A 25,940-nucleotide genomic window follows, 5' to 3' on the forward strand; every position below is an offset into this window, starting at 1 on the left:
TGTATCTTTTATTTCTCAAGTACAGTATTTTGAGGTATAGCCGGGGCCTTGTTGCCGATATTTCCATATTACTCTTCTATTGTACTTAGAGGCTCCATAGACAGGTTGTGGGTTATGGTTGATGTTGGGAATTAAATTAGAAATGTTGGTACTTGGAAATTATGTTTTTCATTAATTCTATAAACTCGTAATGTTTTGAAAATTATGAATGAAGCTACTAATGGGAATGAAAAGGAAGTTGTTAATAAAATCTTTTCAGTGATTGATTAATGGAGTACATCTCCTCTTTATTCATGGATGAGTTTGGGTAGAAGGAAGTCTAATAGGCTTGCTCGGCCGGGTTCTCTCGGTTGAGCGCTGGTCGCGCTCCATGAGTTTGGGGCGTGACAATTCCATCGCCTTCACCGTCGTGTGTATTTTGGGCTACCGAACGGACTCCCCCGTGGATGCTGTTCTCAGGATCGGTAGGCAAATTTGCATTGATGGCCACATGTGAGTTAGCGTCGATTGGGTCCGCAGCCGGAACTCCGTTGGGGTCGACAGGGGGCACCTCGTTACTGAGTGCCATATTGTTGTTCTCGCCATGGTGGCCAGACTTATCATCCACGTTCAAAGGAGCAGATTGAGAGTTCGACATTTTAAACTTTAACCTGAAATTAAAAATACTTTAAGAACAAGTGTAAAATAGGGTGTGTTAAGGAGATTTGTATCAAATTGCCACTATTATCCTTAGCCTCCATGGTGGGCGCGAAACTGTTTACTCTTAAAAATGGATAACAATTAAATTTGTTTGTGATTTTAAGGATACGTGGATTAATTCAATACAAACGGTAAATATTGCTAGATTGAACAGATAAAAGATGTAATAAATTGCCAAACTACTCGAAAACAAGGGAAAGGGAATGATTCTGGACTCGACGGCAGCCTCAATGAGATATCCGTCCTCGATCCCTGACTGATAGTAATGGAACAATGATCAACAAGTGTAAGAACTTTGAATAATAGAAAAATAATAGTATATTTCCTTAGTATGCGTGTTACAATCTGTTTAATGAACAATCAGACCCCCCCTCCTTTATATAGTAGGGGAATCCTACTCTAGGTACAATTCCATAAAAGGTAAAAAAAATCTTCCGTTTAAGTAATCACCGGATTTCCGCCGGTACGTGCCGAAATCTACGCCGTGATACCCGGATGGTCACGGATATCACGGCCCTCTGTTAATCGTGTTCGGTTGCCCGATAATGTTCTCTGAAGTCTTTTGAGATTCGGACCGATCCCGGGGTCATTGCCCCGATATTTCCGAAGGCGGGCATCGTGCCCCCGGACCCTGTATCGATGAGACCCTTGCCTCGATTCCGGCTCCTTATCGTCACGCCTCTTGCTTGATTTACCTTATCGGAAACCGGGCGGTCCCGTTCACCCGTATACAATGTTAACAGAGTTTCATATTTCACTAAGGAAGACGATACTTTGACCAATGCATCTATATAATCTGGGTACAAATCTAAGCGGGTCTCCAAATCATTGTCTTTCTAATCCTATCCTATCTTTTGTCGCAACTTGGAGTTGTGAAGAAACTCCAAGACAAGTCAGTCCAACTGGACTGAGTTCGCTGCCACGTTTTCTTCCAGTCCGCTATCTCTCTCACGCATGTTGGGTTTGATTAGCCAAGAATAGGAGTCTAGTTCATTTTATCTTTATCTTTATCATTATATATTTGGTGTTGCGATCTGACTAACAAATTATTGTATTACTGTGTTTGTGTTGATTTTCTTTAGCATGATCACTTAGGTACATATTTAGTTGGTGCAATTAAGATTACGCTCGTTTTCCTAAGGGAGCTAAACAGAAATTTTGATAGCATTTTGTTTTGGTAAGCAATTAAAATCCAAGATCCTTATAGAAATAACTCGTCTAACAAGAACTGGACTACGTACTACTGGAACTAATCGTTTTATGAAATATCATTTGTAGAACGAATTTTGAGCCCAAAACGATGCCCCAAGTCTAAATTGGTTTTACTGGAATTCCAAAACAGAAATAAATTCTGCAAATGGGCCTTTAATCCAATCAATTTCAGCAGTCAACAAAATTGGATTTCTTAAACTGTTGGGCCAACCCTGTATAAAGTATTGACAGCCCCTCCAAAATGTTTTTGGCCCAAGACAGTCTAGCCTGCTTAAGCCATCAAAAGAGGCTAGATCTTAAATCTTAAGAGGCCAACTCAATTTAAGAGAATATCTCACTTTATACCCATTAAGCTCAAACTGTTTACCCTTTAATACCCAAGCCTAAACTATTTACTTTTCCTACTTATATGCGGCCCAAACTTTTGCCCGACCTACCCATTAGCTATTTGCCTTCGCGTTTGAAGCATAGAAGTTTAAAATATCCGGCTTCATTTTTGCAAGGTTACTTAGTAGCTATTACAATATGATAGCGAAATAATTTGGTCTTTATTTATTTTAAGTAACACATACAATTACTTAATATACTCCATTAAGTTTACCACATCTGATATTTGTGTGTGTATGAAGACCAAAAATTGTTGAGCTTGAAGCTCCTGAATTTGAAATTTTATTTTGAAGATATCTATTGTTTGATTCGATGTGGGGTGCTATAAAATATTACTTATAGTACCTTCGAGTAAGCTTCCCGAATCTGAATTTTTATGTATATTTGAATATCCATCATTGTTGGGCTTGAAACTCTTGAATTTAATATTTTTATTTTGAAGATTTCTTGTTTGATTCAAAGTTGGTGTTATTAAATATTGCTCATAATACCTTCTGGAAGTTCATATTAATATTTGATCGCATTTGGAGCTGATTTGTGGGGATTGAGATCGAATGTTTCAGCTGAAAATCGAAGAACACAATTACCCAATAGTATACCGCTACAGTATATAATATGTTGTAGGATTATATAGCTATACTGCAACAGTATACTATTATAATATACAATATACTCGACCGGTATACTGTAATAATCAAAGAAGAACACAGTTACCTAACAGTATACTGCTACAGTATAAAATATACTATAGGAGTATATAACTATACTACAACAGTATACTGTTATAGTAAATAATATACTGTAGTGGTATACTGTAATAATATGCAATATAATGCAACAGTATGCGGTAATAGTATTACAATATACCATAATAGTATACTTCGACTATTATTTGTTGAATCATCTAGGTGCTATTGTGCAAAGCTAAAGTCATGGTTATAGTAACACTATACTGTTATAGTATACAATATAATATAACAGTATACCATAATAAATAAGTCATTTTTAAATTTTTTTAATTTTTCCAACTAGGTTCTTGCAAATATTTTCTTAATGAATATTTTGATGGAGTTCCATGAAAATAATATTCATTGTATAAGAAGTAGGTGTCGGAAGATATAAAATAATAATATACCTATTTGGTTTATTAATATGCCAGTTTTGGTATACTATTGTGACAAGTATTTTACAATAACATTAAATACTAATATGCCATTTTATTATACTAATATATCATTTTATTATAATAATATATATTATTTATTATTTATATAAAAGAGGGCCTAAGACAGTGAGGTGGCACATCTCTTTGATTAGAATGACTATTTATCTAATTTCTCAATTTTTGGCATTTAAAAATTATAAAAACATGTATTAATGCAAAACTTGCTTCCCCCTCCCAAAAGTCACACCCTTCTTCAATTGACCTACCGTCTCCTTCCCCTTATTTCTCCCAATCTATATTATCTATATTATTATTTATTATTTATATAAAAGAGGGCCTAAGACAGTGAGGTGGCACATCTCTTTGATTAGAATGACTATTTATCTAATTCTCAATTTTTGGCATTTAAAAATTCTAAAAACGTGTATTAATTCAAAACTCGCTTCCCACTCCCAAAAGTCACACCCTTCTTCAATTGACCTACCGTCTCCTTCCCCTTATTTCTCCCAATCTCATCGATTCTATCTTAATCTAACGAACGTATCTGTGACCTAAGCCTAATTTTCTTCAGGCTATTGAACTCTCTGTTATACCACTCCAATGCGCCCTCCCGAGTCCCGAGTCATCATTTTGACTGTTCGAAATCGCGGTATTTGAGTTTCTTTGATTGCAAGGTAATTTCCTTTATCTTCTCTCTTCGTGATTCTTGTACAGTGTTTATTTTTTTCTATCTATTTTGGATTTAAGATCTACTCATTCTTATTAGTATGCACGTAATATTATAACGATTAATTTACTGTTGATGCATTCTCCTACCCACACAGATGAATGTTGTGAAGACATAGAAGCCATGCGTTCATTAAAAACTATTGTTTACAAATAAGTATTCCAGAAATTATGTCTTGAAGTTGCAAGCCCACGGCGTATTTCTTTCTCTTCCCAGTTCGCGACATTCGTTATATTATAGTCTTAAGAATTTTTAATTGATTATATTAATTTGTCAATGTTGTGCTTTCGAGTAAGTAGGTGTGCAATTGAAATTGTTGGAAATTTCAATATTGCTAGTTCGTTAGCCTTAAACGATCCACAAATAGTGAACCCCTTTCAATTGGTAAAATGCAAAATTATTTCTTTTGCTGCCTAGCTTTCGCTTTCATTAATTCATAACTGATATCATTCAGCATTGATATATTGTTGTGTTTACCTGATAACTATTGTAATGAATTGGAAGAACTTACGTAAAATGAAGACAAATATGCCTCACCGGTGTAGAAATACCTAACAGGTTCTCTGCTTGAGTTCTCAAATTGCAAGAAGCAATTCTTATTTTTGGTTTGTTTTTAAGAAATGTTTGATCTTTTGCTTTCTTTAGCTAGCGTTTAAATGATTGTACTTATATATTTTATGTTTTTACCTGCTTTAGCACAATCCTGCCTGTAAAAGTATTCATATTGAAATCGTTTTTAATGTTAATAAAATTTGCGCAAGTTACACCATCTGCTTTTGATTCTACTATTTAAAAGTTAGACGATCTTCAACTTTTTTATTCATTAACTTTTTGCATTTGCTTTTCGCAGAGAACTATAATGCAATGATTCCAGTGAAAACCTGAAGGCTGATGATTATTGGAAGATGCAATTGCAGAGATGGATGAAGAGACAGCTACATGGGTTGCAACTGCTGCACACTGGTATTTTTTGGTTGACTTGCACATTCATGGAGCATCATTTACACAGTTTTAAAATAGACGGTAAACAAAAAGGGGATGGTTCTATTAAAGCATGATATCATCCATACATTATATTGAAGTCACTAAAAAGAACTGTATTGGATGTATTTAGTAATCAACAAGGTCGCCGATGCATAGAGATTACAGAAAAAGAACTATAAAGGCCCCAATATTACTTCTTTCATTCAAGGCAATTTAAACTTCAGAAAATTTTAGACATTTTTTTACCCCTTGGTGGGCCTAGCAAGCGCAAACCCGAATGAGTCATGCCAGTGGATGGTGGGATATGCGATGATTAAAAGATTAAAACACAAGAAGGAACATTTGAATATGGTTCTTATGGCTGTAAGGGTACAAAATTTGCCGTCAACTATTAAACTATTGCTTAACGCTGATGAGGGATACCATGACCTGGTCCACACTGAATGTTGTATATTTGGACGTTAGACGAGTAAGTCGAATTGCAATCATTTCCCGATCACAAGGCTAAAACAAGTCTTTCATGATCGCGCGAAGCGCTATCAAATTATTTGGATTCTATATGCTAGAAATACTTACAGTAATACCTATATTTACAAAAGAAAAAGAAAAAAAAATGAAAGATAAAAAGAAAAGGAGAAATAAGATATAGATATAGTGATATACTATATAGGTTATTTTTTTTTGATAATTGATATGGAGAAAAAAGAAAAATATGAAACAAAGAAGGAAAAAAAAAAATACTCTATCAGTTATTTTTTTACTATAAACAAAGGGAGAAAAAAATAAAGAAAAGGATCAATAGAGTACTGACTATCAATAAGCATTCTGTGATCCATGGAATAGGTAGACAGGATAAATACTTTGATTTGGGTAGAGGCGGATAAATTATTTGTATTGGGTAGGTATTTGTGAACGTATCCCTGAATTTAACTACTTCAAGGCAAAGGCTACAAGGTATATTTACATATGATTTTCAAAACCCTTGCATATATATATCTAATTATTATTCCTCTATCTATATTCAGCCATATTGTATACCCTCCACTTTTACATGTGATTAGGCTTCATAAATGGCAATTATTTTACTAATCTCTTTACTTTTATCTTTGAACAGATTATTATAATACCTCTTAGCTCCCGTTTTCGTAAATAAGTTCTTTTCACTTTCTCAATTATTAAATAACTTTTAACCTACACCTATAGACTTAAAATACATAGATGTCTCAAATATTTAGACTTTAGGATACAAACTTCTTTAATAGATTAGGTAGAAAAACAATTAGAATATAGATAATATTTTCCCGCTATTAGACTAAGTCTAAGGAACTATCATTAGATAGATTTTAAGGGATGCCCACCCCTTCCCCTTAGAATAACTTGAACCCTTACCTAGAACTCACTGGTTTAGCATACTATTAAGAGTTGATCTTTATTTGACTTATAAGTACCCTGATATACCTTAAAATATTAGGTGCCGACTCAATATTTTATAAACCTCGGAATTACCATCATATTGAATCCTAGTGTAAAATAGGGCGCAACAACATGGTGATTCTGGTGGAGACTTTAGGTTCTAACGTTAGCGGACTAAGTTTAATTCCTAACACTTGAAGATGTTTGTTTATATTCCGTAAATTATTTGTTTAACTTTCATTACATATTTATTTATATGCGTTCACAACTTGCTTTAAAAAATTACTTTTCGAGTATGATTAATGGGTATTTTTAATTAATTAGAAGATATTTAAAATTGACCAACAGGACGATGACACGTGTCCCTCCGTTTAAATGAGGGGTATATTTGAACCCAAAGTATGACTGTAGGGGTATAGATAATCCAATAGTGTAGCGAAGAGTATTTTTCAAACATTTTCGAAAGTAGAGAGGTATATTTGGCCCTTTGCCGTATTCAGATCAATGGATCACAAATAGTGAATGATTAAAAAAAAGTAATAGCAAATGAAGGCTTTGTAAGTATCATGTGCAGCACAACTATGGGATATATTCTTCTATGACAACACCAACAAAAGCGATAAGGTAATTGAAATGTCCGCGTTTAATTGAATAGCATATTCGTTTTCGCATGTGAAAAGAATTATGTATAAGAATAATACTCTTGAAAAGGTTTTGCTAATCAAACTTACGTCTACTAGCTAGTTCACGATTCCAACTCTAAGAGGTTATTTCATTATTAAAGTATCCAAAGACATCCCAATTTAATGTTTATAATCCCTAAACTATGATGTGGATGTAACATGTGTAATTAGTTTACAATATAGAAAAGTATCAGAATTGATACAAAATATGTCCACCTATTTGATTAAAAATGTTATTACCTACTTTTTGAATCAGCCATACCCTTATTACTAATCCCTTTCTGAGATTCTTTTTTTATTAATATTCACGGGTCATCGTTGTATGGCCTAACTTAAAATCCTCCCCAAATATTAAATCCACCCATAATCCACCCAAATATTAACCCGCCCTCATTTGAAGTTAGTCCAATAGGACAATGACATGTGAATATTAATTTATTTATTTTTTCAGAAAGGGACTCTAGTAATAAATGTAAGGCTGAGTCAAAAAATAATTGTGGGGATATTTTATTTAAATATATGAAAGGAGAATATATTATTTACTAATTCCGATATGTCAAGAGTATATTTGACCTTTTTCATTTATAATATACAGTAGTAGCTGGGTGCCGTATCTGAAATGTGAAATTTCGATAAAGAATCATAATGATGTGGCTAAGGATCAAAATGGTAATGAATAGATCACATGTTAAGTTCCTTATCGCTAACATCACTTTAATTGCTCTGAATATAATGCTGGAGCACCTGAATATATATTTGTAACAAACTTTATTCCGTTGTCAAAAAGGGTCACTAAATTTTTTTGTCCCGTCAAATTATGACATTCTCCAAGCTTCGTGTTCCCAACTTCTATTTGAAGTTCTAAACATAATAAGATATGCAGGTTATATGAAGATTGAGACTTGTTACGACGATATCAATTAGGATTGAGGCAATGCAAGATTGACATCCAAGGCAGATTCTCATTCCCTGAATGACTCCTTGATTCAAAAGGGTAGAAAGAATACGCCTATGAGACGAGTACCTGAGCGACTAAGAGGAGTAGTTGGATGAATGAGCTGTTGGGATCGAGATAACAAGGCGTTATATCGAAATTAAAGCAAACTTTAAATAACGATAAATCATACAATGATAAAAAAATTCTAAAAGATGTATAAATAATTTATTATGATTTGGTCAAATCGACTAACATATGATTTATCACTAATATAAAAAATAAATAAATTAGAGAATAGTTTCCCTCCCTTCTCTCCCCCAACAAGAGTACTTTAATGATTAAATTATGAGGATTGTGTTGTGTGAGAAGTGAGAATTTTTATTTTGTAAAATTCCAAAACCATTAGTCAAATATGAAAGATCTATATTTTTCTATTGATAAAAGTGAAAATCAATTATAGTAAACTATGTGTACTTCTTTCAAGAAAATATAAAATTCAAATATAATAAGAAAATCAAGGTAAACCCTAATAATCTTCCTTTTCCTGAATTCTTGATCCTCTTTCTTTGCATAATCTTCAACATATAAAATGCTACTTGCCATGTTTAAACATTAAAAATATTATGATTTAAAATTGATATTGATTATTACAAGTAAGCATGACGTAAAAATGGGTTGTATATAAGTATGAGCTAAAAATAGTTGCAAAATATTTTTTTTTATTTTTTTAAAAAAAAATACAGCAACAAGATGCTGAATATGGTTGAAATATTTATCTCCACATTGAGAGTAATAAAGTGATGAGAAAGTATCGTTCCCACGAGGATTTGTGATCAACTATTGTCCAATCTAAACTATTTACAAAATTTAATGCTCAAAGGGAAGAAAATGATTGTGATTTTTATTAACTAAATAACTATGAAACTACTAAGCAAACAAGAAAATAAGATGAGATGGGGATATTTCAGGGTTATGGGATTAACGTCTCTCCTTTTGCGTTCTTCCAGTTGATGTAATAACTTGACTTATCTAATCTACTGATTAGCAGGATTTATTATGGTCGCGAAGTTCTTTCGACGCTTCGCTCGCCTATTTAAGCCAACCTAAGTCTATATGTCTATAGAATCAAAATTGACAAGAACGCATGTATATTTCCTGCTAAAATAACCAAGGCAACTAGAATATGTCTATCCTAATCGCGAATCTATTCTCCGATCCCCGGATTCAAGAACTAACTCTACTCAATCTTATATGCAATAGATAGTTCCCACTTTCGAGTTTAACTATAAATTCGTAAATAGTACTTTATTATTAGCTTCGCAATAGAATAATTAAGTGCAAGATGGAATAAACAAATTAATATGATAGAATCAAGCAACATAATCAACCGTCAAATTACAATAGTAAAAAATAACCCATAACCCCAGAATAATGAGGTTCTTAGCCACTCATGATAAGGTTAAACAATTTCATAAGTGTTGAATAGTTGAAAATACTAAGAAAGATAAAGAAAAACTGAGAATCTCTGCTCCCGAGTGTTCTATGCTTGTGTTTTGCTCTCAAAGTGGTGTTCCCCCTCCAAAATAGGTCTAGACTTCTTTTTATACGAGTTGGGGATGTGTAGGGCCGACAGTGAATTAACCAAATATTTCATTAGGGCCCAGGAAGGGATATACTTTGAAAACATAATGGGAATAATAGGATAGAAATTACCCAAACCGGTGGGAGATTTCTTAGATGAAGATATAAAATCCGGCAAAGTACGATCCATGTCTGCACTGCAAGCGGCCAGCAAGGAAATCCAGTCAAGGTCAATTAGTAGCGGAAAGGAGATAAAAGAAGAAGTCCAGCAGTCGTCCCTTACTATCAACCCAACCCACATCATGGAAACACTTCTTATTCCCCAAACAACCATTCACCACCACCCGCTTATGCTCCCGTCTATAACACCCAACCATACTACCAACCCCAACCTCAATACAACCCTCCTTGAGCCTACAACCTGAACTCACAACGACCATATGCTCCTATCCAAACCACTACCCACCAAAACCGACCCACTTATGCACCACGCTCTCATCCTAATTTTGAAGAGAGGGGTCCCAGAAATTACACCCTGATTACTAAGCCTCTGGCCCAATTGTTCGAGAGATTGAGGAGAGCAAGATTGATACATCCAGTGGAAGGAAGGGTTACTGAGTATCCCTCTAAGTATTTTGATGCAACCAAAAGGTACGTGTACCATTCAAACGTGCATGGGCATGATACTGAAGATTGTTTTAAGCTGAAAAATGAGATTGAAACAATGATCAATAGTAGAGCCATTCAGTGCACTCCTGCTCCACCCAATGTGAATCGCAATCCGCTACCAAATCACCGAAACTAAGGGGTCAACGTGATCACGTTGGATGAAGAATATGATTTGAAAGGAACTATTGTCACAATAGGAAATGCAGAGGCCGCAAGGATCCCACCTCAAAGGACTCCGATGATCACAGTGCAAGTAAGACCCACGGTGACAGTTCAGACTTATCAGCGACAACCTGTCATTGCTACAGGGGACGAAGAGAGTCAGGAATATAAAACTGTCCCATGGACGTACCAGCAAAAGGGGAAGGCCAAGATGACAGACTCTGCATCAGCCCACGGTATGACTAGGTCAGGGAGATGCTACGCTCCTGAAGATCTAAATCGAGGGAATTTAGGAAGAGAGCAGATTCAAAGGAGGAACATATCAGACCGATAAGCCGTAGAATTCTGGAAGAGAATGTTGACCAAAGAGTACTCTGTGAAGGAGAATCTGAAGAAAACTCCAGCACAAATATCAATCATGGACTTATTGATGAGCTCTGACACTCATAAGGATGCCCTGATAAAAGTACTCAGTGGGGTAAGTGTGCCAAGCAATGCCACCAGTGAGGCGCTGGCCACAATAATTGGGAAAATGGTCGAAGAAAATATAATCACTTTCAGAAAAGACGAACTTCCTGTCGAAGGCGTACGTCACAACAAAGCTCTTCATATCACTGTCAAATATGGGGACAAGGTGGTGCCCCAAATGGTGGTTGATAGAGGGTCAGGAGTAAACATTTCTCTGCTCTCTACTCTGCGGGAGTTCGGAATCCATCTGAGGGAGGTCAAGGAAAGCCATGTGAGGGTAAGGGCTTTTGATGGTCCGCAAAAGGATGTTATCGAAGAAATTTATTTGGATTTGCAGATCAGGCCGGTTGAATTTCCCATATTATTTCAAGTAATTGATATTTCTTCTTCATACAACTTGCTGCTAGGAAGGCCCTGGATACACATGGAAGGGGCCGTCCCATCCACCCTACACCAATGCATGAAATTTGAGTGGGGATGTCAGGAGATCTTGGTCCATGGCAAATGGCACCAATCCGCTTATTTGGAGCATGTTGACCTGTTAATTGAAGGGCTAGACGGAGTTGCTTTCTATGTAGTGGAAATCATGCAGACTACCAAAATAGAAGAGATTGAACAAAACTTGGGAATGCAGTTGCCGTATAGATCTAAGATAGCTATGAGGGATATGATGAAACATGGATACAGACTAGGAACCAGGTCATACAAGATCACTGAGCCAATTGAACTTAATGGGCAGAAAGGAAGGGCCAGCATAGGATATCAGCCTCCGGTGGGGAAAACTCATATCCTTAGTTACGTGAAAAGGTTTTTGTTCCAGAGCATGTTTCAGGTACGGTCCAGGGTTCAACACCATAAGATAATATCATCGATGGAATGGGAACGCAGTTCGTGAATATGATTGAAAATACTGTAAAGGGATTAACATCAAGACACCGACCATCAGGGATGCTGAACTAGTAGAAGAGCTGTGGAATTGGACCGCCAGTCCATCTTTGGTTCGCCTGGAGTCTTGGTAGTGTGGAACTATAAAAGTTTTCTTTTGAAAAGCACACGGTCAATTAAGGCATGCACCGTGTCTGCACCCTTTTGTCATTTGCCTCTTTTGAACGCTTGGACATTCCTCTTTTGATGAAATAAAAGAATCGTTTTCTTAAAATATTGCAACTTTATTTACCACTTCATTTATACTTAGTTTTTTTCAGTAATCAAAATGATAAAAACCCATGTTTCGCTACTGTGACATGTAACAAAACCGTCAAGCGAAACGACCCAGATTACGAGGAGTATGACAAAAGTATGATGCCAGACAATCTCCCACAAGAGATCAAATAGATGGAGAGTTAGAAAAAGCCCAACCTCGAAGAAATAGAAGTGGTCAATCTCGGAAGTGAAGAAGACATGAAAGAAACAATAATCAACATTCATCTAAAAGCCGAGCAAAAGGAAAAATTGGTTGATCTCCTCCGAGAATACATTGATGTATTTTCCTGGTCGTATGATGACATGCCAGGATTAAGTACTGACATTGTCTCGTTTCAACTTCCTACCAATTCTACCAGACCGCCGGTCAAGCAGAAACCTAGAAAATTCAAGCTCGATTTGAGTCTGAGGATAAATGAGAAAGTGACCAAGCAGATAGAGGCGAATGTGGTAAGGGTCACCAATTATTCTAGCTGGTTGGCAAATATCGTCCCAATACTCAAGAAAGACGGGAAGATCAGGATATGCGTGGAATACCAAGATCTCAATAAAGCTAGTCCAAAGGACAACTTCTCTTTACCAAATATCCACATCCTCATCGACAACTACGCGAAGCATGAACTACAGTCATTCGTGGATTGTTTCGCTGGGTACCACCAGATCTTGATGCACAAGGAAGATGCAGAAAAGACAGCCTTCACCACACCTTGGGGAGTTTATTGCTATAGAGTCATGTTGTTCGGTCTTTAGAACGCCGGTGCCACCTACATGATGGCCATGGCGACCCTTTTTCACGACATGATTCATAAGGAGATCGAAGTAAATGTGGATGATGACATCATCAAGTCTCGAAAGAGTTCAGAGCACTTGGACGATTTGAGGAAATTTTTCGAGCACCTGCGAAGGTACAGTTTGAAATTGAACCCGTCAAAATGTGTATTTGGGGTCCCTACTGGAAAACTGTTGGGCTTCATCGTAAGCAGAAAAGGGATATAACTAGACCCATCAAAAATCAAGGCCATTCAAGAATTGCCACCACCCAAGAGTAAGAAAGATGTGATGAGTTTCCTGGGTATATTGAATTACATCAGTCGTTTCATACCACAACAATATGTGAACCCATTTTCAAGCTGCTGAAAAAGGATGCTGCCACAAAATGGATAGAAGAGTGCCAGAAATCCGTCGACAGAATTAAGGAGTATCTGTCAAATCCACCAGTGTTGGTTCCCCATAAGCCCGGGAAGACATTGTTACTATATATGTCAGTCTTGGATAATGCCTTCAGATGTGTGTTGGGACAGCATGACGAAACTGGGAGAAATAAGCAGGCCATCTACTACTTAAGTAAGAAGTTCATGCCATGAGAGTCCAAATACACTTTGATAGAACGACTTGTTGTGCTCTGATTTGGATCGCCTAGAAACTAAGGCATTACATTTCAGCAATCACTACGTATCTAATATCTCGGCTCGACCCGCTCAAGTACATATTCCATAAGCCGATGCCTACCGAAAATCTAGCTAAATGGCAAATTCTCCTCAGCGAATTTGACATTGTGTACATAACTCAAAGGCTATCAAGGGGCAAGCCTTAGCCGACCACCTCGCAGAGAATCTAGTGGACGGGGATTACGAGCCACTCACTACATATTTTCCCGACGAAGAGGTATTATTTTCTGGAGAAGATATTGCAGATTCATACCCTGGATGGAGAATATTTTTTGATAGAGCAGCAAACTTTAAAGAATTCGGAATTGGGGCAGTCCTAATATCGGAATCCGGACAGCATTATCCAACATCGGCAAAGATAAGATTCCCTTGTACCAATAATATGGCTGAATACGAAGCGTGCATCCTTGGGATCTGAATGGCAGTCGACATGAACGTCAAAGAACTTTTGGTCATAGGGGATTCCGATCTATTGATACACCAAGTCCAAGGGGAATGGTCCACCAAAAATGTCAAGATCCTGTCATACCTGCACTGCGTAAAAGAGATATCCAAGAAGTTCACGAAGATTGAGTTCAAGCACATTCCCAGGATTCAGAATGAGTTCGCTGACGCCCTTGCAACTCTATCATCCATGATTCAGCATCCAGACAAGAACTGCATCGACCCTATCAGGGTAGGGATCAGGGATCAACATGCATATTACTTCCATGTAGATGAAGAGCCAGATGATAAACCATGGTACCATGACATTGGGAGATTCCTTACAACCAGAAAGTACCCGGAGAATGCTACTAATAGTCAGAAGCGAGCCCTCAGGACGTTGGCAAATCACTTTTTCCTTAACGGGGAAATCTTGTACAGGAGGACCCCAGACATGGGTTTGTTGAGATGTGTAGATGTCGCTGAGGAGACCAAGTTATTGGAAGAAATACATGCAGGAACGTGCGGACCCCACATGAATGGGTTCACATTAGCCAAGAAGATCTTGAGAGCTGGATACTTTCGGATGACTATGGAAAGTGACAGTATCCTCTACGTACAGAAGTGTCACCAGTGCCAGATTCACGGGGATTTCATTCGAATTTTGCCGAATGAGTAGAATATGATGGGTTCGCCCTGGTCGTTCGCCGCTAGGGGCATTGATGTGATTGGACCTATGAGCCCGCTACGTCAAATAGGCACCACTTCATCTTGGTATCCATCAACTACTTTACCAAATATGTTGAGACATCTACTTACAAGGCCGTCACAAAGAAGGTAGTGGCGGACTTCGTCTGAAACAACATCGCCTGCCGATTTGGGATACCTGAGTCAATCATCACTGACAATGTCGCTAATCTCAATAACAACCTCATGAGAGAAATCTGTGAGAAGTTCAGAATCATCCACCGCAACTCCACAGCCTACAGACCACAAATGAATGTGGCAGTCAAGGCAACCAATAAGAAAATCAAAAGGATTCTGCGAAAGATAGTGGATAATCACATGCAATGGCACGAGAGACTATCCTTCGCCTGATTGGTATCGTACCACCATGAGAACATTCACTGAGGAAACACCGTACATGTTAGTATACGATACTGAAGCTGTGATACCCACAGAGGTCGAGATACCTTCTTTAAGGGTCATTGAAGAGGCCAAGTTGGATGACGTAGAGTAGATACAGGTCAAACAGGAGCAACTCATGCTCATCGACGAGAAGAGAATGGATGCAGTATGCCATGGTCATCTATATCAGAATAGGATGGCCAGTGCATTTAACAAAAGGGTGAAGCCTCGCCAGTACACACCGAAGCAGTTGGTCCTGAAGAAAATCTTTTCCAACCAGGAGAAAGCCAAAGGAAAGTTCGCACCAAATTGGCAAGGTCCTTAAATTTTTCACTGAGTGTTGTCGAGCGTAGCTCTAATCTTGGCAGAAATGGATGGATGAATCAACACGAAGTCTATCAATTCAGACGCAATCAAGAGATACTATGTTTGAAGACAAATAGAGTTGGTTTTTTGGTGTAACAGAACTACGTTTAACATGATTTCCCACGGGGGGATACGTAGGCAGCCCATGTAGAGTTCAGTTTTTCTCAATAACAACCAAGCCGATCATTTTGAGAGTATTAGCCCCAAACCCCTATTTATTTCTCCCTCTATTTCATATTGTGGTTATGTGACTTGCTGGAAGGTTTGGTTTTTGGTTTCGGAGTGAGATGGGATGCATAGTCCCTAAATTGGAAGTTTAAGATTTAGGAATTGACCATAGTTTGAATTGTATGAAGACAACTCTGGAATGGAGTTTCAACGGTCCCAATAGCTCCGTAGGGTTATTTTGGTCTTAGGAGCGTGTCCGGATATTGATTTAGAGGTCCGTAGGTGATTTTCGCATCAATTGGCGAAAGTTGGATATTTTTAGAAAGTTTGACCCGGAGTGCACTTTTTGATATCAGGGTCGGATTCCGATTCCAGAAGTTGGAGTAGGTCCGTAATGTCAATTATGACTTGTGTGCAAAATTTGAGGTCAATCAAGACTTGAGTTGATAGGTTTCGGTGTCGAATGTAGAAGTTAGAAGTTCTAAAGTTCATTAGGTTTGAATCGATGTAATTCGTGTTTTTAGCGTTGTTCGATGTTTGGAAGGCTCGACTAAGTTTGTATGATATTTTAGGACTTGTTGGTATATTCGGATGGGGTCCCGGGGGCCCCGGGTGTGATTTGGATTGAATCCAGAATGATATTGGACTTGTGGAAAAAGCTGAAGCATTGCTGTGTCTAGTGCAATCGCACCTGCGCACTTTCGGCCGCAGGTGCGGCACCGCAGAAGCGGCCATCGAGCCACATAAGCGAAATTGGACTGCCCAGCTGAGACCGTAGATGCGGTCAGAGTCCCGCAGAAGCGGACTCGTAGGGGCGATGGAGGAAGCGCAGAAGCGGAAAGGCTAGCCAAGCCCGGGGTCGCAGAAGCAGAGCCCTTTCGCAGAAGCGAGAGTGCAGATGCGCATTTTGGTCTGCAAAAGCGGAAGTTGCTAGGCTAAGTGAAAGCCGCACCTGTGATGGAAATTCTGCAGGTGCGGAGCCGCATATGCGGATGTGGGTTCGCAGGTGCGACTTTACTGGGCAGAAAAGGCCTAATTTTGAGGGTTTGATCTCACTTTGATTTTTGGACCTAGAGAGCTCGGTTAGTGGCGATATTTCAAGAGATTTGCAAGGAAATCATTGGAGTAAGAAATTCTCACTCCTTTTTGGCTATATTACACAAATCTATTATTGTTTTCATCATTTAATTAGTGGTTTTAGTTGGAAATTTGAGAAAAATTTGGGAAAACTTCTTAGGCTAAAATTTGGGGATTTGAAAGGCGATTTGAGGTCAGATTTAAGTAATTCTTGTATGGTTGGACTCGATATCGAATGGGTGTTTAGATTTTATAATTTTGGTCGGGTTCCGAGACGTGGGCCCGGGTCGACTTTTCGGAGCGATTTTTCAATTCTTTGCTAAAGTCGTAGTTTCATTATTTAGATTAGTTTCTTATAGTTATATTTATAGTATGTAATTATTTTGGCTAGATTCGAGCAGATCGGAGTTGGAAAATCGAGGGAAAGGCCTTCTTATTGATTGATTGAGCGAGGTTTGAGGTAAGTGACTTGTCTAATCTTGTATGGGTAAAATTCCCCTTAGGATTTGGTACTGTTATGGTAAATTGCAATACGTGAAGTCCGTGTACGCGAGGTGTCGTGTGCGTACTCGGGCTAAATGTTGAAAATCCGGTTTTTGCTAAATAGTTCCATTTTATTCCCTTAATTGAGTTACTCTAGCACGTGTAGTCATCATGTTTAGCCTAATGTCACATGTCTACGTGTCTTATCTCTTACTTGTAATTTGTGCAAAATGCTTAGTCGAACTATTTGTTTCCTTTGATTTCGTATTCATTCTTTAACTATAGGATTCCTTGCTGTAATTTCATTATTCCATTTGTTATGTATTGTTTTCGTGATTTTTGTTGAGATAACTATTTGTTTGTGGCACGAGGTTTCTGCCGTGCGAAGTGTTATTGTGGCACGAGGTTTTTATCGTGCGGAGTGTTATTGTGGCACGAGGTTTATGCCGTGCGGAGTGTTATTGTGGCACTAGGTTTCTGCCATGCGGAGTGTTATTGTGGCATGATGTTTCTTCCATGCGGAGTGTTATTATGGCATGAGGTTTCTGCCGTGCAGTTATCATTGTTTGCACGAGGTTTATGTCGTGCCGTTGTGAGATATTTACTTTTGGGACTACAAGGCGGTACCTTGGGAGCGCCCTTGTTGTTTACCTCAGTTTGCTGTATTGTTATTGTTAGTGTGGTTGTTTCTTAACTTGTAAATTCTTTTTTCCTTACGTGTTGTAGTTGTCTTATTGAATTCCGTGTTGTTATCTTCCGTGAATTTCTATTGTTACACTTTTCTGTCATCTCATTACATTATTATATCTTCCGCCTTATTTTTCCTATTATTCCTAGTAGGGCCCTGACCTGACCTCGTCACTACTCTACCGAGTTTAGGCTTGGCACTTACTGGGTACCGTTGTGGTGTACTCATACTATACTTCTACATATATTTTTGTGCAGATCTAGTGCATCCTATCAGCCTCGATATTAGTGCATTATGTTGCTGCTTTGGAGACTTCAAGGTACACCTGCCCGCGTCCGCAGGCCTCGGAGTCCCCTTCTATCCCGTTCTTTTCTTATCTATTTATATTTTGATAGATAATGTTATATAGGATTATTCTGTACTGTACTTAAAATCTTGTGACTTATATCTCACCAGGTTTTGGGATTTTACGTTTTGAGTTTTGGTAGATTCTTTTTATGAAGTTGTTAGGAGGTTCAAGTTTTAATCTATTATTTAATGTTTCCGCATATTGTTTAGGCTTACCTAGTTTTAGAGACTAGGTGTCGTCACGATATCCTATGGAGGGAATTTGAGGTCGTGACAAGTTGGTATCAGAGCCCCAGGTTCATAGGTGTTATGAGTCACAAGCATGTTTAGTAGATTCTCGCGGATCGGTACTGAGTCATCTGTGCTTATCTTCGGGAGGCTATGGAACTATTAGGAAAAGCTTCACTTCCTTGATTTCTTTTCATGCGAAAGTTTTGACTTCAGATCCGAAATTTCTATCCTTCTATTCTCTCATAAATGGTGAGGACACGTACAGTTGGATCAGATGACCAGACACCCGCCCCCTGCTAGAGCCACGAGAGGCCGGGGCCAGGGTAGAGTCCAATGACGTCAATGTGGTGCAGCCAGAGCACCCGCACGAGCGGCTAAAGAGGAGCCACCTGTAGCTCCAGTTGGAGGGCAGGCACTTGAGACGCCTTGTTACTGCACCAGCCCTCTAGGAGACTCTCGCCCAGTTTCTGAGCATGTTCAGCATGTTGGCTTAAGCAGGGTTGATACCACTTGCTCCTGCACATCTAAGGCCGGGGGAGGAGCACAGACTCCCGCTACCCATACCCAGAGCAACGGGTCCAGGTCGATCAGGTTTCGAAGGTTATACCAATGCAGCCGGTAGCCCCAGTTCAGCCCAAGGTTAGGCCAGCAATTTCGGAGGAGGAGCAGCTCAGGCTCGAGAGGTACAAGAAGTACCACCCTCTTATTTTCAGTGGCTTGGCATCAGAGGATGCCTAGGGTTTTCTTAAGGAGTGCCACTGTATCCTCCGCACTATAGGTGTTGCGGTGTCTTGTGGGGTTTCTTTCACTACATTCCAGCTTAGAGGAGTGACCTATCAGTGGTGGTGGGCATATGATGACCGTATCGGAGTATGCAGTCTGATTCAGTGATTTGGCTAGGCATGCACCAGCCTTGGTTGCTACTGTTCGGGAGCGGGTTTGTCGATTTATTGAGGGGATAAACCCCAGTATCAAATTTAGCATGGCCAGAGAGTTGGAGATGGACATCGCATACATGCAGGTGGTGGGGATCACTAGGAAATTGGAGGGTATGTTGACTCGCGAGAGAGAGGAGAGGGAGGCCAAGAGGTCTCTAGAGTCTGGCACATATAGTGGTACTCGTGCCCCAACTGCAGCTCGTCAGGGTATGTGCTATGTGGATCTCCCTGTTCATTCAGCACTTCCAGCTGCCAGCGGTACTCCGGCCACTCCTAGGCACCAGGATCCTTATTATACACCACCAGTGTCTAGTGTGCCTCCTATACGGGGTGCTTCCAGTGGTCAGTCCAGCCGATCAGGACCGAGCCATTCACAACAACCACGTCCTCTGAGAGCTTGTTTTAAGTGTGGAGACACTCGTCATATGGTGCGATATTGCCCCAGACTCAGGAGAGGTACACCTCCACAGACCACTGATGCACTTCGTGCCCCACCGGGTCCTCAAGCTATTATTACAACACCAACTACCACTCCACCTGCACAGCCAGCTAGAGGTAGAGGTCGAGCAGGTAGAGGTCGCCCTAGAGGGGGAGGATAGGCCAGATATTATGCCCTTCCTGCTAGGACGGAGGCAGTTGCATCCGACTCTGTCATCACAGGTATTGTTCCGGTCTGTCATAGAGATGTATCAATCTTATTTGACCCAGGCTCCACTTATTGTTATGTGTCATCTTATTTTGCTCTGTATTTGGGTGTATTCCGTGATTCTTTGAGTTCTCCTGTCTATGTGTCTACACCCGTGGAAGATTCTATTGTTGTTGACCGTGTGTATCAGTTGTGTTTGGTTATTATCAGTGGTTTTGAGACCAGAGCTGATTTATTACTGCTCAGTATGGTGGATTTCGATGTTATTTTGGGCATGGACAGGTTGTCGCCCTATCACGCTATCCTTGATTGTCATGCCAAGACGGTGATGTTGGCTATGCCAGGTCTACTGCGGTTAGAGTGGAGAGGTACTTTAGAATATGTTCCTAGCAGGGTTGTTTCATTTCTTAAGACTCCGCGGATGGTTGAGAAGGGGTGTGATGCGTATCTAGCATATGTGAGGGATGTTAGTGTTGATACTCCTACCGTTGAGCCAGTTCTGGTAGTGAGGGATTATCTAGATGTATTTTCGGCGGATCTTCCGGGCATGCCGCCCGATAGAGATATCGACTTTGGTATTGATTTGTTACCGGGCACTCAACCCATTTCTATTCCACCCTATCGTATGGCCCTAGCAGAGTTGAAAGAGATAAAGGAACAGTTGCAAGAGTTTTTTGATAAGGGACTCATTCGGCCCAGTGTGTCGCCTTGGGGTGCTCCTGTCTTGTTTGTAAAGAAGAAGGATGGTTCTATGCGAATGTTTATTGATTATCGTTAGTTGAACAAGGTTATAGTGAAGAATAGGTATCCATTACCATGTATTGATGACCTATTTGATCAGTTTCAGGGTGCCAGAGTGTCCTCTAAGATCGACTTGCGTTCAGGCTGTCATCAGTTGAAGATCTGGGAGCCAGATATCCCGAAGACTGCTTTCAGGACTCGGTATGGTCATTACGAGTTCCTCGTGATATCTTTTGGGCTGACCAATGCCCCAGCAACATTCATGCACTTGATGAACATTGTATTTCATCCATATCTTGACTCGTTCATCGTTGTGTTTATTGACGACATTCTTGTGTACGCCCAGAGCTGGGAGGATCATGAGCAGCATCTGAGGACTGTGCTTCAGAACTTGAGAGAAAAGAAGTTATATGCAAAATTTTTGAAGTGTGAATTTGGCTAGATTTAGTGGCATTCTTGGGTCATGTAGTATCGAGTGAGAGGATCAAGGTAGATCCGAAGAAGATTGAGGCAATGCAGAGTTGGCCCAGACCGTCCTCAGCTATAGAGATCCTGAGTTTTCTTAGCTTGGCGGGGTATTACCGCCGATTTGTAGAGGGTTTCTCGTCTATTGCAGCACCTATGACCAGGTTGACCCAGAAAGGTGCTCTGTTCAGGTGGACCGAGGAGTGTGAGGAGAGCTTTCAAAAGCTCAAGACTGCTTTGACGACAGCCCCATTGTTGGTATTGCCTACTGGTTCGCGGTCTTATATGGTGTATTATGATGCGTCACGCATTGGTCTCGGCGTGGTGTTGATGCAGGATGGTAGGGTGATTGCCTACGCGTCAAGGCAGCTGAAGGTGCATGAGAAGAACTATCCTGTGCACGACCTCGAACTAGCAGCTATTGTCTATGCCTTGAAGATATGGAAGCACTATTTGTATGGTGTCCCTTGTGAGGTCTACACCGATCACCGGAGTATACAGCATCTATTTAAATAGAAGGATCTTAACTTGCGGCAGCGAAGATGGTTGGAGCTGCTTAAGGATTATGATATCACCATTCTATATCATCCCGGGAAGGCCAATGTGGTGGCCGATTCCTTGAGTCGCAAGGCGGAGAGTTTGAGAAGTTTACCATATCTACCAGTAGCAGAGAGGCCTTTAGCCTTGGACGTTCAGGCCTTGGCCAACCAGTTTGTCAGATTGGATATTTTCGAGTTGAGTCGAGTTCTGGCTTGTGTGGTTTCTCAATCTTCTCTTTATGATCGTACCAGAGAGCGTCAGTATGATGACCCCATATGCTTCTCCTTAAGGACACGGTTTAGCACGGTGATGCCTAGGAGGTCATGACATTGTATTACAGATGCAGGGAAGGCTATGTATGCCCAATGTAGATGGTTTGCGTGAGTTAATTCTCCAGGAGGCTCATAGTTCGCGGTACTCCATTCACCCAGGTGCCGCGAAGATGTGTCAGGACCTGAGGCAGCATTATTGGTGGAGGAGAATAAAGAAGGACATAGTGGGGTATGTAGCTCGGTGCCTAAATCGTCAATATGTGAAGTATGAGAATCAGCGAGCAGGTGGATTGCTTCAGAAGCTAGAGATTTCGAAGTGGAAATGGGAGCGGATCATTATGGATTTTGTTGTTGGGCTGCCACAGACTCAGAGGAAGTTCGATGCAGTTTAGGTGATTGTGGATATATTGACCAAGTCAACTCATTTCATTCATGTAGTTACTACTTACTCTTCGGAGCAGCTAGCTCAGGTTTACATTCGCGATATTGTCAGGCTTCATGGCGTTGCGCTATCTATCATCTCTAAATGGGGTACGCAGTTTACATCGCGGTTCTAGAGAGCCGTAGAACAAGAGTTGGGTACTCGGATGGAGTTAAGTATAACATTTCACCCTCAGACGGACGGACAGTCTGAGCGCACTATTCAAATATTGGAGGATATGCTTTGTGTGTGTGTGTGATATATTTTGGGGGTGCTTGGGATCAGTTCTTTCCACTTGCGGAGTTTTCCTGCAACAACAGTTATCAGTCTAGCATTCAGATGGCCCCGTATGAGGCTTTGTATGGTAGGTGGTGCCGGTCCCCAGTGGGTTAGTTTGAGCCGGGTAAGGCTAAACTATTGGGTACAAACTTGGTTCATGATGCTTTAGAAAAGGTTAAATTGATTCAGGATCGACTTCTTACAACCCAATCCAAATAGAAGAGTTATATGGATCGTAAGGCTCGCGACGTTGCATTCTTGGCTGGGGAGCGGGTCTTGCTCCGGGTTTTGCCCATGAAGGGTGTTATGAGGATCGGGAGGAAGGGAAAGTTGAGCCCTAGGTATATTGGGCCTTTTGAGATCCTTCAGAGGGTTGAAGAGGTGGCCTATAGACTGGCACTACCACCTAGTCTCTCTGCAGTTCATCCAGTGTTCCATATTTCCATGCTCCCGAAGTATCACGGCAATCCGTCTCATGTGTTAGACTTCAGCTCAGTCCAGTTGGACAAGGATCTATCTTATGTCGAGGAGCCGGTGGCCATTTTAGACAAGCAGGTTCGAAAGTTGAGGTCAAAGAACATCGCTTCAGTGAAGGTTCAGTGGAGGGGTCATCTGGTCGAGGAGGCAACTTGGGAGACCGAGCATGATATGCGTAGCCGTTATCCTCATCTTTTTACTACTTCAGGTATGTCTCTATACTCGTTCGAGGATGAATGTTTGTTTTAAGAGAGGGAGGATGTAATGAACCGGCCAGTCGTTTTGAGAGTATTATCCCCGAACCCATATTTATTTCTCCCTCTATTTAATACTGTGGTTACGTGACTTGCCGGGAGGTTTGCTTTTTGGTTTTGGAGTGAGATAGGACACATAATCCCTAAATTGGAAGTTTAAGTTCTAGGAATTGACCGTAGTTTGAATTGTGTAAAGACGACTCCGAAATGGAGTTTCGACGGTCCCAATAGCTCCGTAGGGTGATTTTGGTCTTAGGGGCGTGTCTGGATGTTGATTTGGAGGTCCGTAGGTCATTTCGGCGTCAATTGGCGAAAGTTGGAAAGTTGGACGATTTTTGAAAAGTTAGATCGGGAGTTGACTTTTTGGTATCGGGGTCGGATTCCAATTTCGGAAGTTGGAGTAGGTACGTAATGTCAATTATGATTTGTGTGCAAAATTTGAGGTCAATCGGACTTGAGTTGGTAGGTTTCGACGTCGAATGTAGAAGTTAGAATTTCTAAAGCTGATTAGGCTTGAATCGATGTGCAATTCATGTTTTTAGCATTGTTCGATGTGAGAAAGATCGACTAAGTTTGTATGATGTTTTAGGACTTGTTAGCATATTCGGATGGGGTCCCGGAGGCCCCATGTGGGATTCGGCTTGAATCCGAAATAATATTGGACTTGTGGAAAAGAGCTGAAGCATTGCTGTGTCTGGTGCAATCGCACCTGCGCCCTTTGGGCCGCAGGTGCGGCACCGCAGAAGCATCAATCGAGTCGCAGAATCGAAATTGGACTGCCCAGCTGAGACCGCAGATGCGGTCAGAGTCTCATAGAAGCGGACTCGCAAGGGTGATAGAGGAAGCGCAGAAGCGGAAAGGCTAGCCAAGCCTGGGGTCGCAAAAGTGGAGCCCTTCCCCAGAAGCGAGAGCGAAGATGCGCATTTTGGTCCGTAGAAGAAGAAGTTGCTGGGCTAAGTGAGAACCGCACCTGCGATGGAAATTCCGCAGGCGCGGAGCCGCAGATGCGGCTGTGGGTTCGCAAGTGCGACTTCACTGGGCAGAAAGGCCTAATTTTGAGGGTTTGATCTCACTTTGATTTTTGGCCCTAGAGAGCTCTGTTTGTGGTTATATTTCGAGATATTTGCAAGGAAATAATTGGAATAAGAAATTCTCACTCGGTTTTGGCTATTTTACACGAATCTATTGTTGTTTTTATTATATAATTAGTGTTTTTAGTTGGAAATTTGAGAAAACATTGGGAAAACTTCTTAGGCTAAAATTTGGGGATTTGAAAGGTGATTTGAGGTCGGATTTGAGTAATTCTTGTATGGTTGGACTCGATATCGAATGGGTGTTTGGATTTTATAATTTTGGTCGGGTTCCAAGACGTGGGCCCGGGTCGACTTTTTGGAGCGATTTTCAATTCTTTGCTAAAGTCGTAGTTTCATTATTTAAATTAGTTTTTTATAGTAATATTTATAGTATGTAATTGTTTTGGCTAGATTCGAGTCGATCGGAGTTGGAAAATCGAGGGAAAGGCCTTCTTATTGATTGATTAAGCGAGGTTTAAGGTAAGTGACTTATCTAACCTTGTGTGGGGGAAATTCCCCTTAGGGATTCCTTACTGTAATTTTATTGTTCCATTTGTTATGTATTACATTCGTGATTTTTGTTGAGATAAATGTTTGGTTGTGGCACGAGGTTTCTGCCATGTAGAGTGTTATTCTGGCACGAGGTTTCTGCCATGCAGAGTGTTATTATGGCACGAGATTTTTGCCATACAGAGTATTATTATGGCACGTGGTTTCTGCCATGCGGTTATCATTGTTTGCACGCGGTTTTTGCCATGCCGTTGTGAGATATTTATTTTTGGGACTATGAGGCGGTTGACTTATTGAATTCTGTGCTGTTATCTTCCGTGAATTTCTATTGTCACACTTTTCTGTCATCTAATTACATTACTATATCACCCACCTTGTTTTTCCTATTATTCCCAGTAGGGCCCTGACCTGACTTCGTCACTACTCTACCGAGGTTAGGCTAGTCACTTACTCGGTACCGTTGTGGTGTACTTATACTACGCTTCTGCACATTTGTTTGTGCAGATCCAGGTGCATCCTATCAGCCTCGATATTAGTGCATTGTGTTGATGCTTTGGAGACTTCAAGGTACACCTGCCTGCATCCGCAGGCCTCAGAGTCACTTTCTATCCCGTTCTTTTCTTATCTATTTATATTTTATAGACAGTGTTGTATAGGATTGTTCGGTATTTTAC

General features: G+C 40.3%; 1 protein-coding gene and 1 long non-coding RNA gene across 3 annotated transcripts; both read left to right on the forward strand.

Annotated features, from left to right (window-relative positions):
* The first annotated feature begins 3,876 nt into the window (after nucleotides 1-3,876).
* On the forward strand, nucleotides 3,877-8,707 carry LOC107814375 (uncharacterized). 2 transcript variants are annotated; one of them, XR_012697340.1, is made up of 3 exons: nucleotides 3,890-4,137; nucleotides 5,041-5,153; nucleotides 8,154-8,707. It is a non-coding gene; the product is annotated as an uncharacterized LOC107814375 (long non-coding RNA). The 2 variants fall into 2 exon arrangements; XR_001654532.2 differs by lacking the exon at nucleotides 8,154-8,707 and having other exon boundaries at nucleotides 3,877-4,137; nucleotides 5,041-5,411.
* Nucleotides 8,708-14,156: 5,449 nt separating this feature from the next.
* On the forward strand, nucleotides 14,157-14,840 carry LOC107814372 (uncharacterized). Its single transcript, XM_016639786.1, has one exon. The coding sequence runs from the start codon at nucleotides 14,157-14,159 to the stop codon at nucleotides 14,838-14,840; it is 684 nt and encodes a 227-aa protein (XP_016495272.1).
* Nucleotides 14,841-25,940: the final 11,100 nt, after the last annotated feature.

This window comes from Nicotiana tabacum, chromosome 12, assembly GCF_000715075.1.
Source record: "Nicotiana tabacum cultivar K326 chromosome 12, ASM71507v2, whole genome shotgun sequence".
NCBI classification, from domain to species: Eukaryota; Viridiplantae; Streptophyta; class Magnoliopsida; order Solanales; family Solanaceae; genus Nicotiana; species Nicotiana tabacum.